Here is a 16,484-nt window from a genome sequence, read left to right as displayed (position 1 = left end):
GAAATGAACTAGTGACAGAATGGAGGAATGAATGAAGAGATAAAAAGATGAAATAACAAGCTCATGTATTGAAAATTTACTGTGTGCCAGGTGCTGTGCTAGATTCTTATGGATCTTCTTGTCTAGTGGAGAAACCAGATATTGTGTGCCAAGAAAGGGGAAGTGGATAAGATGCCCTGGGAACTTATAAGTGGACCTCACCTGTCTGGGGGACCTGGAAGCCTCATAACATATAAGCTGAAACCTGAAGGGGTGAAGCTGTGGGTGTTAGTCAGGGAATGCGGCTGGAGAAGGGGGTGCCCAATCTATGGAGGGCCAGAATTAACCTGGGAGCTTGGCTCTTTGGAGAAACTCAAAGGAGTTGAGGGATGTTGGAATGAAGAGGTGGGGTATAGAGGGAGTATGGAGGGGCAAGAAGGGAGAAAAGGGAGTTGAGGCCAGACACAGAAGGGCCTTTTAGGTCCTGCTGAGGATTGAGGATGCTGTCCTGAAGACAATGGGAAGCCATTGAGGGTAGGAAGTCAGGTGGCATAAAGAGGTGATCTTGGCTGCCCTGAGGGCCAGTGGGGTGGGTCATCTTCCTCCCCTTGACCTCCACTTCCTTAAGTATATAATGCAGTAATCATATCTAACTTCTGGGACTCTGTGTGTGTGCAGGGAGATTTTGTTAGCAGATGTGCATGCCTGGCCTTTAGACTTTGCTCAGTAAGTGTTGAAAAAGCCACTCTTGCCTCACTTGCTCTCCTTTTGCATCTCCTCCCAGAGACCAACTCCTGCTTAAGAACACCATGCACGCAGGTGAGCTGTCCCTACAATTCCCGTAGGAAGGGTGGCCCAGGTATGGGGGTAGGATAGAGTGGGAGGATTGCGGAGTTCACCCAGCAGATTGCTGGGCTGAGACAGGCTCTGTTTTGGATGATTGCCCCAGGTTCTCCTCCATGGAGCCTGCCGTACCCAGAGCAAACTGCTAAGGGCAGTGGGTAGCTCTGTCAAGGCTGCTTTGGGAATATAGAACCACAGTCATTCACAGAATAGTTCTAGAAACTTAGGGGTTGGCTGGAAGTAGGGTAATTAAGGAGGCTCCCCCTTCCCTTTTTCTGCCTTAAGGGGGATCCTCATTTGCCTAGTATATGTGGACTTCTTACTGCGGACCTGGCATTGTGTTAGGTGCTGGGGATGCCCCTGGCACTAAGGTGTGCGTAGTTCCCTCCAGTGGGGAGCTCATCTCTAGCAGGGGCTGGATCCCTAAACAAGTCATTGGAATAAAGTGCCATGAATCATTTGCTCAGAAGAGTGGGATCGGCAAGGATAGGAAGAGGAGGTTGCAGGACAAGGCAACTGCATTTAAGGGCCGCGAGCTGCAAGGGAGCAGGGTGTGGTCAAAGAAGGGAGCACAGGGGATGGGGCTGGGACTGAGAGAGCCAGGGGAGAGCCGTGCAGGACGGGACTGGACAGGTGGGCTGGACGTGGTCATGAAGGACCCCGTAAGTCACCCCAGGCACTTCATGCTAAGGATGGTGGGGAGCCATGGAAGGGTTTCAACAGGTGAGGCTCAATTTGCCTTGCTCCCTCTCAGGAGCTCAACAGTAGGCTATTGGACAGAAGCGGGCAGTGGCAGTGAGAGACCTCCAGACCAGGCATGGCCACGAATCCAGGGGCTAGTCTGGTCCTCCGTGAAGACACAAAGATGATACCCACTCTCAACTCCACTGAGACCCCTGGTTTAGGCTCTGGCACCATCTCTGGGCCCAACCTAGATACGGACCTTGTTCCTGTCTTGAATCCATCCCTGGGTCCTGGCTTGGTTATCCTTCCAGACCTTAATCCAACTCGGAGTCCTGTCTCAGAGGAGGCCCCTGGCCTGGCATCTGGTAACACCCCCAGACCTGATGACAGCAGGGCCGCAGCTCCAGCCTCCCTCCAGGTCACCACTGCCCACTCTGGTGAAGCCCTGGGTTTGGATTCCAATCACATCTCGACAGCTGACTCACAGGGGGCCTTAAGTCCAGCCTCAAACCTAGTTCTGAGCCCTGGCTCTACGGAAGCCCAGGGTCTGAGTTTGGGGAACCACTCTGGGCCAAATTCTGAGGAGGCCTTCAGCCCCCTCCCAAGCAAGATTTTTGATTTGGGTCAGAGTAACTCCAATCCTTCCAGGCCTGAATCAAACCCATTTAAAAAGCCTTATTCAAAAGAAACCCTTGTTCTGGGCCAAAGCATCTCCAGGCCAGGCTCAAAAGCTCTCCTTATTACAGCCCCAAACTCTTCTCTGGATCCTGATTCCAATAAGCTGCTCAGTGTGGGCTCAGGAAACATCTCTAAGCTGGACCTGAATGCAGCTCCAAGTTCTCCTGGGTCCCTAATGCCAGCCATGAATGAGATCATCAATTTGGTTTCACATAACATCTGGATCTGTTTCAAAAAGAACCTTTGGTGCAGCCTGGAACACGAGTTCCAAGGGAACCATCAATGTGGCTTCAGATGACAATCCCAAGTCTGATTTGAACATGACCATCACTCAGGCCTCATGCTTGACCCTGGCTCCTGGTCCCAGCAAGGCTATCAGCCTTCACTCCAGCACCCAGGGACCCGACTCCACCCCTGCTCCACCGTCGTGCATGACCCCAATCCTGGGCTCCAATGAGACTCTGAGCCTGGTCTCCAGCCTCATCTTCAGTGACACCTCCACCCTGACACAGAGCAGCCAGCAGGACTGTTGTGAGGACAACAGCATCCACACCGTGCCCCTGGAGGGGAATCTGGGGAGCTGGAGCAAGATGACTAGTGTCAAGGTGGGCCAGTTCCCACTGGGGTTCCCCCCCAGTGACACCATGAACAAGGACTCCACAGCCTTCCAGAGCATCCCTCAGGGTGAGTAAGGCCAGAGCGTCAGCCCCAGAGAGGACACTGACCTGGAAGAACTCTATTCAGACTTGTAGGGCAGGGAGGGGAGAGGAGACGGGAAAGGAAGGGAAGAGCATGCAATGGATAACATGCAATATATTAACTATACGTGAGAAGGGAACAGCATGCAATGAATAATATGCAATATATTAATTATACATGAGAGAACTAGTGCTTGCTGTGTGACTTGGGACAAGTTACTTAATCTCTCTGAGTTTCAATTTTCTTAACTGTAATATAATATCTCCATATAATCATACTTCCATTCTGTCCAAATTACAAGTCAACTAACTAACTATACCTTCCTTTCTTTATTGATAAATTTCAGGTCTGTCTTCTCAAGTCAAAATTTGAACAGTGGAGCAGGCAGGCTTGAGTTTTTGAGGTCCCCACCTAAGTGAAGCCTTGGGGTCCAATCTGGAACCTGTGGCTCACTTCTGATGTGCAACAGTTCTGTAAAGGAATCCCCCACCAGTTTTTGATGTTGTGAAGATCTTCTCCCTATTATTTATATCTCCAAATATTTTTTGTTTGTTCATGCACCAATACCATATTGCAATTAAAAAATATTTACCATGGGCTTCCCTGGTGGCGCAGTGGTTGAGAGTCCATCTGCCGATGCCAGGGGATGGGGTTCGTGCCCCGGTCTGGGAAGATCCCACATGCCGCGGTGTGGCTGGGCCCATGAGCCATGGCCGCTGAGCCTGCACATCTGGAGCCTGTGGGAGAGGCCACAGCAGTGAGAGGCCCGCATACTGCAAAAAAAAAAAAAAATTTACCATGGCTTTGCAAGTATGCATTCATATCTTTAAAGTTCTCAAAACTATTCTGAGGACAACAGCATCCACACCATGCCCTGGAGGCTATTTGAACACCCTCATTCTTCCATATACATTTTAAAATGCATTTGTCTAGGTCCTCAAAAAATCTTTCTGACATTTTAATTGGAATGTTATTAATCTATCCATCTATTGGAGTTTTACTTTATTTTTTTATTTTTTAAACAAACTTTTTAAAATTAATTAATTAATTAATTTTTGACTGCACTGAGTCTCCATTGCTGCACGTGGGCTTTCTCTAGTTGTGGCGAGTGGGGGCTACTCTTCGTTGCGGTGTGCAGGCTTCTCATTTCGGTGGCTTCTCTTGTTGCGGAGCACGGGCTCTAGAGCACAGGCTCAGTAGTTGTGGCGCATGGGCTTAGTTGCTCCGTGGCATGTGGGATCTTCCCGGACCAGGGCTCGAACCCATGTCCCCTGCATTGGCAGGTGGATTCTTAACCACTGCGCTACCAGGGAAGTCCCAAGTTTTACTTTACATGAGATATATCCTTTACTAGAATTTAAAAATTTCTCCATAAAAGACTAGTGCATTTTTGGATAGGTTAATTCTTAGGTACTTTACAGTTCTTATTGCTACCATGAATCATACCTTATTTTCTAATACAATTCTTATTTTGTACTGATGATGCTGATGATGTAGAGGAACTTTGTTTACACAAGTTGGTCTTTTTGTTTAAACAGCTTTATTGAGATAAAACTTACATATCATAAAAGTCACTCAAAGTGTACAATTTAATGGTTTTAAAATATACATAGAATTATGCAACCATCACCACCACAATCAATTTTAGAGCATTTTCCAAAGTGGCTGAACTATTTTACATTCTCACCAGCAGTATATGACACTTGTTATTGTTTGTCTCTTTTTTTTTTTTAACAAAAAGCTAGGAATCCTTTTGAATTTCTTAAAATTATTTTTATCTTTTATTCTTATACAATTTTAAATGTTACGCTCCATTTACAGTTACTACAAACTATTGGCTATATTCCCTATGTTGCACAATACATCCTTGTAGCCTATCTTACACCCAATAGTTTGTACCTCCCACTTATTGTCTGTCTTTTTGATTATAACCATCTTAGTGGGTATGAAGTATCTCATTGTGGTTTTGATTTGCATTTCCCTGAAGGGTAGTAATATTGAACGACTTTTCATATGCTATCAGCCACTTCTATATCTTATTTGGATAAATGTCAATTCAAATCCTTTGCCCACTTAAAAAATTGGGCGTGTCTTTTTATTGTTGAGTTGTAAGTGATCTTTATATATTCTAGATATGTTATATCTCTTATCCCCAGACAAGATATATACCTTATCAGATATATAATTTGCCAATATTTTTTAACCTATGGGTTGTCTTTTTGCTTTTTTCATGGTGTCCTTTGAAACACAAAAGTTTTAAATTTCAATGATGTCCAGTTTATTTTTTCTCTCATTGTTTGTGCTTTTGGTGTCATATTTAAGAAATTATTACCTAATCCAAGATCATGAAAATTTATGCCTATGTTTTCTTCTAAGAGTTTTATAATTTTAGTTCTGAAATTTAGGTCTTTGATCCATTTTGAGTTAACTTTTGTATATGGTGTGAAATTGGGGTCCAACTTTATTCCTTTGCATGTGGAGTCCAGTTATTATTGTGATATAATTCACATATTATACAATTTACCCATTTAAAGTGAACAATTCAATGGCTTTTGGTATATTATTAATCTTTTAAAAATTGTAGTAAAATACATATAACATACATTTGCCATTTTAAACATTTTTTAAAATAAATTTATTTATTTTATTTTTTACTGTGCTGGGTCTTTTTTGCTGTGTGTGGGCTTTTCTCTAGTTGTGGCGAGCGGGGGCTACTCTTCATTGCGGTGTGTGGGCTTCTCATTGTGGTGGCTTCTGTTGTTGTGGAGCATGGGCTCTAGGCGCGTGGGCTTCAGTAGTTGTGGCATGCAGGCTCAGTAGTTGTGGCTCGCGGGCTCTAGAGCGCAGGCTCAGTAGTTGTGGCACATGGGCTTTGTTGCTCCGCAGCATGTGGGATCTTCCTGGACCAGGGCTTGAACCTGTGTCCCCTGCATTGGCAGGCAGATTCTTAACCACAGCACCACCAGGGAAGCCCTTAAACATTCAGTGGCATTAGTCATACTCACAATATTGTGTAACCATTACCACTATCTATTTCCAAAACTTTTTCATCATCCCAAATAGAAGGTCTCACCACAGGCAATAACTCCCCATTCCTCTCTCCCCAGTCCCTCATAAGCTCTAATCTACTTTCTGTCTCTATGAATTTGCCTACTCTAGGTAAGTCATGAAATGGAATCATACATTTGTCCTTTTGTACCTGGTTTATTTCACTTAGCATAATGTTCATCCATGTTGTAACATGTATCAATACTTCATTCCTTTTTATGGTTGGATAATATTCCAATGTATGTACCACATTTTATTTGTCCATGGACAAATATTTGGGTTGTTTCCACTTTTTGGCTATTATGAATAATGCTGCTATACACATCAGCACACAAGTATCTGTTTGAATGCTTACTTTCAATTCCTTTAGGTATATAACTAGGAGTGGAATTGCTGGATCATATGGTAATTCTATGTTTAGCTTTTTGAGGAACAGCCAAATTATTTCCCATAGCAGCTGTACAATTTTGCATTCCCTCCAGAAATGTACAAGGCTTCTAAAGTACAAGGGTTCCAATTTCTGCACTACTAATCTCTCCTTGCCAACACTTGTTATTTTCCATTTTTTAGAAAACATTTTTATAATAGCCATCTTAAAGAGTGTGAAGTAGTATTTTTGTGATTTTAATTTGCATTTCCCTAATGACTAATGATGTTGAGCATTTTAACATGCTTATTTGCCATTTGTATATCTTTTTATGGAGAAATAATTATTCAATCCTTTACCCATTTTCAAATTTGGTTGTTTTTTGTTGTTGAGTTTTAGGAGTTCTTTACACATTCTGGATATTAATTCTTTATCAGATATACAATTTGTAAATATTGGCACCCATTCTGTGAGTTGTCTTTTCATTCTTTTGACATTGTCCTTTGATGTATAAAAGTGTTTAATTTTGATGAGAACCAATTTGTCTACTCGTTTATTATCTGTTATTTTGGTGTTATGTTCAAGAAATTGTTGCCATATCCAATGTCATGAAGATTTCCCCCTATGTTCTCTTCTAAGAGTTTCATAGTTTTAGCTTTTAAGTTTAGTCTTTAAGTTAATTTTTGTATGTAGTATGAGGTAGGGGTCCAACTTCATTCTTTTTTTTTTTTTTTTTTTTTGTGGTACACGGGCCTCTCACTGTTGTGGCCTCTCCCGTTGTGGAGCACAGGCTCCGGACGTGCAGGCTCAGTAGCCATGGCTCACGGGCCCAGCTGCTCTGCGGCATGTGGGATCTTCCCAGACTGGGTCACAAACCCGTGTCCCCTGCATTGGCAGGTGGACTCTCAACCACTGTGCCACCAGGGAAGCCCCAACTTCATTCTTTTGCATGTGGATATCCAGTTTTTCTAGCATCATGTGTTGAAAAGAGCATCCTTTTTCCACTGAATGGTCTTGAGACCTTTGTCAAAAATCAGTTGACCCGAGCTTCCCTGGTGGCGCAGTGGTTGAGAGTCTGCCTGCCGATGCAGGGGACACGGGTTTGTGCCCTGGTCCGGGAAGATCCCACATGCTGCGGAGCTGCTGGGCCCGTGAGCCATGGCTGCTGAGCCTGTGTGTCCAGAGCCTGTGCTCCGCAACGGGAGAGGCCAAAACAGTGAGAGGCCCACGTACCGGAAAAAAAAAAAAAAAAAAAATCAATTGACCATATATATGAGGGCTTATGTCTATTTTATTCCATTGGTCTTTATGTCTGTCCTATGCCAGTACCACACTGTTTTGATTTCTATAGCTTTGTAGTAAGTTTGAAATCAGAAAATATGAGTCTACCAACTTTGTTCTTTTTCAAAATTGTTTTGGCTATTTAAGGTCAATTTTTGTTTTTTAATAGGAGCATTTTGTCCATTTGGATTTTAAAAAACAATGTATTTTAAAACTGTATTTGTCTTTTAAAAACTTTTTCAAGGTATATAACATATATCAGTAAAATATGTAAAGTGCACTACTAACCTTAAGTGTACAGCTTGATGAATATTTACATACCTATACACACTGGTAACTACCACCCAGATCAAGACACAGATCTTTTCCAGCATCCCAGAACCTTCCCTTGTGATCCTTTCCAATCAATACCCCTTCTTCTGGGGCAGGGTTTCTTAGTCTTGACACTATTGACATTTTGTGTTAGATAGATCTTTGTTGTGTGAGTGTGGGTGCGTGGGGAGCTGTTCTGTGCATTGTAAGATGCATCCCTGGTCTCTGCCCAGTAGATGCTAGTAGTAACATCCCCCCTCACAAGTTGCCCTGTTATCAAGAGCCATAGAGGGAACAATTCTGATTTGTATCACCATAGACTAGTTTTGTCTGTTTTTGAACTTCTTATCAATAGGATACCACAGTATATACTGTTTTGACTCTGGCTTCTTTAGCCCACCATGATGCCATTTAGATTCATCCACATTGTTGCATGTATCATAGTCAATTCTTTTTATTGTTTTGCAGTATTCCATCTTATGAACATACCACAATTTGTTTATCCATTTTTTGCTGATGGACATTAGGATTTTTTCTACTTTTTGGATATTATGAATAAAGTTACTTTGAACATTTTCGTACATGTTTTTTGGTACACAGATACATTTATTTATCTAGAAGAGGAATTTCTGGGTCATAGCATAAGCATACGTTTAGTTTTAGTAGATATTGCCAATTTTTCAGAAGTGGTTGAATTAATTTACCGTCTCACCTGTGAGAGTTCCAACTGCTCCACATCCTCACAAACATTTGGTATTGTTAGTTTTCAAAATTTTAGCCATTCTGTTTGGTGTCTAATGATATTTCAGTGTGATTTTAATTTGCATTTTTTGATGACTACTGATATTAAGAACCTTTTTTTTTTTTTTTTTTTTTTTTTGCGGTATGCGGGCTTCTCACTGCTGTGGCCTATCCCGTCGCGGAGCACAGGCTCCGGATGCGCAGGCTCAGCGGCCATGGCTCACGGGCCCAGCAGCTCCGCGGCATGCAGGATCTTCCCGGACTGGGGCATGAACCCGTGTCCCCTGCATCGGCAGACGGACACTCAACCACTGTGCCACCAGGGAAGCCCTAAGCACCTTTTAATATGATTATTGTCAATTTGTATATCCTTTTTTAGAATATATTTATTTATTTTTGGCTGTGTTGGGTCTTAGTTGCTGCACACAGGCTGTTTGTTGCAGCGTGCGGGCTTCTCTCTAGCTGTAGCACGTGGGCTCCTGAGTGCGTAGACTCTCTAGTTGTGGCGTATGGGCTCTCTAGTTGTGGTGCACAAGCTCTCTAGCTGTGGCCTGCAGCCTCAGTAGTTATGGTGTGCAGGCTTAGTTGCCCTGCAGCATGTGGGATCTTTGTTCCCTGACCAGGGATCAAACCTGCGTCTGTTGCATTGGAAGGCAGATTCTTAACCCCTGGACCACCAGGGAAGTCTCTGTATATCTTTTTTTATGAAGTGCCTGTTCAAGTCTTTTGCTCATTTAAAAAATTTAGGTTGTCTTTTTCTTATTGATTTGTGGAAGTTATTTATATTGATATAATTGAGATATGTGTACCCAAAGGTTGTGAAAATAGTCTCATATTTTCCCCCAGAAGTTTTATTGTTTTTTCGTTCACATTAAATTTATAATGCGTCATGTATTAATTTTGGAAAACAGTGTGAGAGAGGGACTTAAGACTCATTTTCCCCCCATGTGGATATCTAGTTGCTCCAGACCATTTATTGAAAAGACCTGCTTTCTCCACTGAATTGCAGTGTCACCTTTGAGGTAAGTCAAGTGACTGTATATGCGTAGGTTTATTTCTGGACTCTTTCTGTTCCTTTGTTTGTCTCTCCTTAACCATTGCCGTAGTTACTGTGTTTTAGAGTAATTCTTGATATTTATTACTGTAAGTCCTCCAACTTTGTCCTTTCTCAAGATTGTCTATTCTACTTGATTTACTTTTCCATAAAGATTCTAGAAACAGCTTGTCAATTTCCATAAAATATAATAAAAATCTGTTAGACTTTCATTGGAATTTCACTGAATTTATAAATCAATTTATGTAGCATTGTCTTCTTTATAAACTGTGTTTTCCAACCCATAGTCCATTTATATTTAATGTAATTATGGATAGTTAAAAAATTTTTTTTAATTTTAAATTGAAGTGTAGTTGATTTACAATTATGGGTAGCTTGATATCTATCATCTTATGTTTGTATTCTTTGTTCTGCTTGCTCTATATTTCTTTTTTACTCCTTTTTTGATTTTGGGGTTATTTTTTCCTCCCCCTTTTCTCTGTTACTTGTATGGAAGTTACATACTGTTTTAAGTCTTTTCAGGGTGTTTTTTTTTTTTTTTTTTTTTTGCGGCACGCGGGCCTCTCACTGTTGTGGCCTCTCCCATTGCGGAGCACAGGCTCCAGACGTGCAGGCTCAGCGGCCATGGCTCATGGGCCCAGCCGCTCCGCAGCATGTGGGATCTTCCCGGACCAGGGCACGAACCCGTGTCCCCTGCATCGGCAGGCAGACTCTCAACCACTGCGCCACCAGTGTTTTAAGTCTTTTAGTGATTCTCTAGAAGTTACAATGTGCGTATTTAATTTATCACAAAGTCCAACTAATCAATGCATTTATCTTCCTCCCAGACAGTTTAAGACTTAGAAACATGTTAACCCCACTTAATCTCCCCCTCACCACCAATTTATATGCTCTCCTGGTAATGTATATTAATTCTGTCTTTTTCTTAACCCTGTAAACATTATTATTATTTTATGTAGTTAATGTTCTTATATTTACCAAAATATTAACCTCTTTTTCTTATTTGCTTGTTGCATCTCAGACCTTCCATCTGGAATTAATTTCCTTTTGCCTAAAGTGCATCCTTTAGAATTTGATTTAGTGAATTCTGCTGATGGCCGACTCTTTCCATTTTTGTCTGAAAATGCCTCTATTTATCCCTCATTCTTTTAAAAAATTTAAAACAATAAAAACTTGCAGAAAAGTTGAAAGTACAGTATAAAATTTTTTTCTGAATAATTTGATAATAAATTGCCACATGATATCCTACTCATCTTGAATTTTAATATGTGTTTCTTACAATAAAGGATAAAAGTTAACCATTAGAATCAGGAAATTAATACTGATACACTGCTACCATCTTATCATCACGCCCCATTCAAATGTCACCAATTGTCCCAGTAATGTTCTTTATTAAAAAAGGATCCAGGTCAGAATCATTCATTGCTCTTTTTTGTCTCATCTGTTTTGTTTCCCCCAGCCCTCAGACTTTCCTTGACTGTCATGTCCCTGATACAGTGAAAGATTACAGGCCAGCTATTTTATAAGATGTGCCTCATTTTGGGTTTATCTGACGTTTCCTCATGACCAGATTCATGTCATACATCTTTGGCAGGAATAGCACAGACGTGATGCTTGGTTTTCCTCACTGCATCCTATCTGGTGGTGTATGATTTTGATTTGCTCCATTACTGGCGATGTTCACTTTGATCACTTGAGTACAATGGTTGCTGCCAAGGTTTTCCACTGTAAAGTCATTATTTACCCCTTTTTAGTAAATATTATGTATTCAATATTATGTAAAAATATTAAGGAGGTACTTTGAAACTATGTAAGTATACCATTCCCCATCAAACTTTCAATTTAGTTATTTACTGATGTATATTAGTATGGACTTATGTTTTCCTAGTTTACTCGATGGACCATAATCTGTTGCTACCATAATTTATTGTGATACTCAAACTTTACCGAGTTTAACCAAGGAATCCCTTTTGAGCAAGCTTTGTATCTCTTTGACGTGTATCCATAATTCCTTGGGCTCTCTTCCTTGTTTTCTGGTACAAGATGTCTCATGCTCATCCTGCACTCTCTCTGCCCAAGTCCTAGAATCAGCCATTTCTCCAAGGAGACTTGTTCCTTTAGTACTTAGAAGCCAAGATTTGGTGCTAGCTGTATTCACTACTATTGAGGTGTCTCTGCTTCTCACTATTGACTCCATCCTCTGGTAGCCTCTGGTGGCCAAGTTGCCCCTGAAGTTCCAGGGTCTCTCTCCTTGGGCTTCCCCTCAGCCCCCTTAAGTCAAGGGCACCATTGGCCCTGCTCAGCCAATAGAGCCCATAGCTGGACCAATCACTGTGTCTGGGGGCACGGGAATCTCTTACTGGCCAAGCGTGGGTTCCAGGTCCACCTTTATTCATTTGTTTGTTTATTGACAATATTATATTAGTTTCAGGTGTAAAGCCCACCCTTATTTGAAGAGGGATGATGGGTGTGATTTGCAGCTTCACCTAGCTATATGGAATGAGTAGCCTACATGGAAGACAGAGGCTTTTTCACCAGAAGAAAGATGAGGAACTTTGGGGCTGACAAAATAGCATGTATCTACTATAACAAATAAGAGTTTAACTATAAATTGTGATAACAACTGAAAGAAGAGAATAGGATGATGCACAAGAGGATCACAGTGGGCCTTTCATTAGCCTGAAGGTCAGGGGAGGCCTCTTTGAGGAGTGGCAGGCAAGCAAAGACCTGAAGGATGGGGCTCTCTACCTGGGCAAGGGGGTGTGACAGTGGAGCGGCCCAGGTAGAGGAAACTACCTGTGCAAAGGCCCTGAGGGAGAATCTTGCTGGGCCTGGAAGGAGGCCAGTGTGGTGGGCGCATGGTGAGCGAGGGGAGAGCAGGGGGAGGTGAGGCTGGGGAGGTGGGCAGGGGAGACTGACCTGGCAGGGGCTTGAAGGCACTAACAAGGATGCTTGCTTTATGCTCGGTGAAATGGGGCCCCTGAAGTGTTTTAGGGATGGGAGCTCAGTCTGGCTGCTGGCGGAGTAAGGATTGGAGGGGCCCAGTGGGGGAGGTGGGAAGGGACTCTGCTACACCATATCCTTACCCTCCCTCTTCTCTGCTCAATGGAACTATGACCTGCAGGAGGCTTCGATGAAGTAGCCTCATGTCTGGTGAAGGTGCCAGGGCAGAGAGAGGATGGCAACAAAATAGCTCTGGTGTGCTTCCTGCTAACACTCACCTGACTTTTCTGGAATGCCCTCTCCCCCCCGTGCCCACCCCACCCCCAGCATTCCTTGTTTCTCTTCCTGGCTATTCTCTCCTCCTTGGTACTCATCATCATCTGAAGCACAATAGGCTTTATAAGTTTATCTTGTTTCTTGTTATTCTCTCGCACTGGGATGCATCCTCCATAAATCAGGGATTTCTGTTTGTCTTATTCCCAGCTGTATTCCTAGCATCTACAGCAGTGCCTGGCATATCCTAGGTGCTCAATAACAGTTTTTTAAACCATGGAATGAATTGTGAGAGGGTTTCTAAAAGTGGAAGAAAAGGGAATTCCCTGGTGGTCCAGTGGTTAGGACTAGGCACTTTCATTAGTAAGGCCTGGGTTCGAACCCTGGTCGGAGGAATAAGATCCTGCAAGCTGTGTGGCATGGCCAAATTTAAAAAAAGTGGGGGGTGGTGGGGAGAAAAGCTAGAAATGACCTTTTTCAGGACACAAGCCCAACCCAGGTCTTGGCCATGCAGCAGGCCTCGGGAGGCCAGAGAAAGCCAGTATCTACAGACCTTGGTGAGGGCCAGTGGGGGCAGACTGGACAGGCTGGTGGACAAGAGTGTGACACATGGAGTGTGGGTGAGCCTGGTTGGTGAACAGACTCTGGAGGCAGGAGGTCCACCCCGGCCAGGCCATGCAACCTGTTCTCTTGACAGGAGGGGTGGGAAAGAGCTTGTGGCATCTTTGACCCACCACACTGTCCATTAGATTTTCTTGTTTTGCTTTCTTTACTATATATTTTATCTGTTCCATGTTTCTTTCTTCTTCTGCCTTAATGATAATGAGAGCTAATAGATTAATTAGATGTTGGTTAATGCTTTCCCTCTCTCAGGTTGCAGAATGCCTTAATCCGACTAGTGTGTGCCCTTAAGAAGGGTAGATATTAGAAGGCTCTTATCACTTACGATGGCATTTCAGCTTGAGGTGTTGGGACCCTTTCTGTCCCATTGGCTCCTGCCTCTTCTCCCTTGCTTGGAGAGGAGAGAATGCTTTGCAGTCCCTGATATCTGGTCCTCCCCCAAATGCTGGCCTACAGGGATTATCCCCAACCTCCCTGCTGCCACCACGATCTTCTCAAGTCTTCACCCCCATCAAGTTCCCCTGTGGTTTCTCACTTGTCTTGAGCTGATGCTGGGGGCTAGCAGCTGGGGAGGAGCAGGCCGGCTTGCCTGCAGGTGGCAGGTGGCTAAGGGGGGTGTAGGGACAGCCCCTGAGGGCTGGGTTCAGTGTGGCTCTCACCTTGCGGCTTTGCCCTCTGCTGCCCCCGAGGTCGAGAATGCCCTCAGCCTCCAGAAGAGCCAGGATGTGCTGGATGTGGAAGAAGAGAAGAAGACCACGATGAAGAAGATGATGGTGCGTGAGCAACTTGTGGTCTGTGGCATCCGGGTGGGGAGGGGGCGGAAGTCCTGAGTCCACCCGCTGATGAGGCTGGAGTGGGGTGGGATGGGCAGAGGACAGTGGAGGCACAGACACTTGGGCTTGAGTCTTGGCTCCACCACTAATCGTCCCCTACCTACCCTGGGGGAGCTCAGCCCAGTCACTTCCCCTCTCGGAGCCTCGCTCTTAATACCTCACAAATGACTGTGATAAAACCTGTGTCCTTGGCTTGTTGGGAGGACAGAACCCAAAGGTTAGTTCATTGTAAAGCCTTAGGCACCTGGGAGCAGTCGTTATTATTTTATACATTATTTCCCCCCAAATTCCTTCTGATGGGGAACCTCTGAAGGAACTTTCCTTTTCTCTTTGCTAAATACAGTCACTTCTCAGTTAACCACCAGAATGTTTGTGCTGGGATAACCACTGAAGTTTCCAGAATTATATTTAGCTATAAAGAGAGAAAAAATCCTTGCCTTTGATACTTCCATTTAATTAATGTTAATTGAGCACCTGTGGGTCGTTGGTGCTAGATCAAAAGTGAGGAATTAGAAGGACATTTTAAAGGAATTCAACTGGACCACTTTCGAGGGCCATGCGTGGTGTTTTCTGCATTGGGCCGGTCCACGGTTTAGATATACTTCCCCACCACGGGGCTACATGGGGACTACATGGGGGGCGTGCAGCAGGCTAGGGCTTGTCATGTTTCTGGTGGCCTTGAACTGAGGGCTCTGGACAGGGCTTGAGCAGTCAGCTGGCTACCCCACTGGAGGCCAGGCAGGCTGTGGAGGCTGCCCATGCCAAGGGGCTGCCACGGCCTGCTCCCTGTGAGGAGGAGAGGCCTCGGCCCTGGTGGTCTGCAGTGGCCTGTGCCCTCATCGACACCTCCATGGTCCCCTGTCCAGAAGCAGATCCAGGAGGAGCCACTGGATTCTCTCTTGAGCTCCATCCGCCAGCAAGTCATGGAGACCCTGACCCAGCTGAGGTGACCACGGCCCCTTCCCCGAACCCCCTCCCCATTTCCTCTACCCACGGGCTCCGCCTGTATCTTCTGGGGCCACTTTGCTGTGCGTGGCCCCAGTCCAGTCCCAGGCCTTTTCTTTTCCCTTTGCCCAGCCCCTGCCGGTGCTGTCTGCCCTGCACCCCACTTCCCTCCTCCTCCCCTCCTCATCTCGCGTTTTTGTGAATCTGAATCTCAGCCCTCATGCCAGCCCTGCATCCTTCACTTCCTGCCTCCAGCCCCAGGGCACCCCCCCACCTCGCTCCATGCCCTTGCTTTCTTCTCTTCCTCAGTCATTCCCAGCTTGTCCTGGGTGTGCGGGAATGGTCGGAGCTGGTGAACATGTGCATGAAGAGTGTGTTCTCCCTGCCCTCCGTGCAGGCCATGCAGGAGAGAGACGAGGACAAGGCTAAGGCCATACAGGTGAGGAAGGGTCCTCCCCAGTGGGGCCTCGGGGCTGCCTGGCATCCTCAGAGCGAGGCACATTCCTGGACTCCCAGCAGGGAGAGGAAGGTGTTCTGGGAGGTAAATTTATTTACTTATTTATTTTACTTATTTATTTTTGGTTGCGCTGAGTCTTCGTTGCTGTGCGCGGGCTTTCTCTAGAGGCAGCGAGCGGGGGCTACTCTTCGTTGCGGTGTGTGGGCTTCTCATTGCGGTGGCTTCTCTTGTTGCGGAGCACGGGCTCTAGGTGTGCGGGCTTCAGTAGTTGTGGCACGTGGGCTCAGTAGTTGTGGTTCGCGGGCTCTAGAGCTCAGGCTCAGTAGTTGTGGTGCACTGAGTGAGTTGCTCCGCGGCATGTGGGATCTTCCCAGACCAGTGCTCGAACTCGTGTCCCCTGCATTGGCAGGCGGATTCTTAACCACTGCGCCACGAGGGAAGTCCCCTGGGAGGTAGATTTGATGTTCACACTGCTACTCAAGTAGCTTGGGCAGTTCACCTCCCTTCTCCTGGCCTGAGTAGGCATTCGATAAACATTTGGTGAATGTATGAATCTGCAGAATAAAGAATCCCTCATCTGAAGCACTGTCCACGTTGGGCTCTGCCCCATGAGAAGGATGTGGGCAGATGTTGGCATGGCCTCAGGAGGTGGCCAGAAGTGAGAGGAAAAGGCCTGAGGACTGGGCGAGTTGGGGCTGAGGCCTGGAAATGGAAGCTCAAGGGGCT

The 16,484-nt window shown here is 44.9% G+C and overlaps 1 protein-coding gene across 1 annotated transcript in view; it reads left to right on the top strand.

The window, feature by feature from the left end:
- Positions 1-1,639: 1,639 nt before the first annotated feature.
- Positions 1,640-16,484, top strand: part of MROH7 (maestro heat like repeat family member 7) — a gene marked incomplete at both ends in the record, with an annotated part of 44,201 nt that continues 29,356 nt past the window's right edge. The window contains 6 exon segments of the mRNA XM_081225342.1: positions 1,640-2,400; positions 2,402-2,868; positions 12,811-12,884; positions 14,213-14,296; positions 15,223-15,302; positions 15,611-15,740. Coding sequence (XP_081081468.1) covers positions 1,640-2,400; positions 2,402-2,868; positions 12,811-12,884; positions 14,213-14,296; positions 15,223-15,302; positions 15,611-15,740 — 1,596 coding nt within the window.

This window comes from Mesoplodon bidens (genome assembly GCF_964165515.1).
Source record: "Mesoplodon bidens genome assembly, chromosome: 2".
NCBI classification, from domain to species: Eukaryota; Metazoa; Chordata; class Mammalia; order Artiodactyla; family Ziphiidae; genus Mesoplodon; species Mesoplodon bidens.
This window is presented reverse-complemented; position numbering and strand designations above follow the sequence as displayed.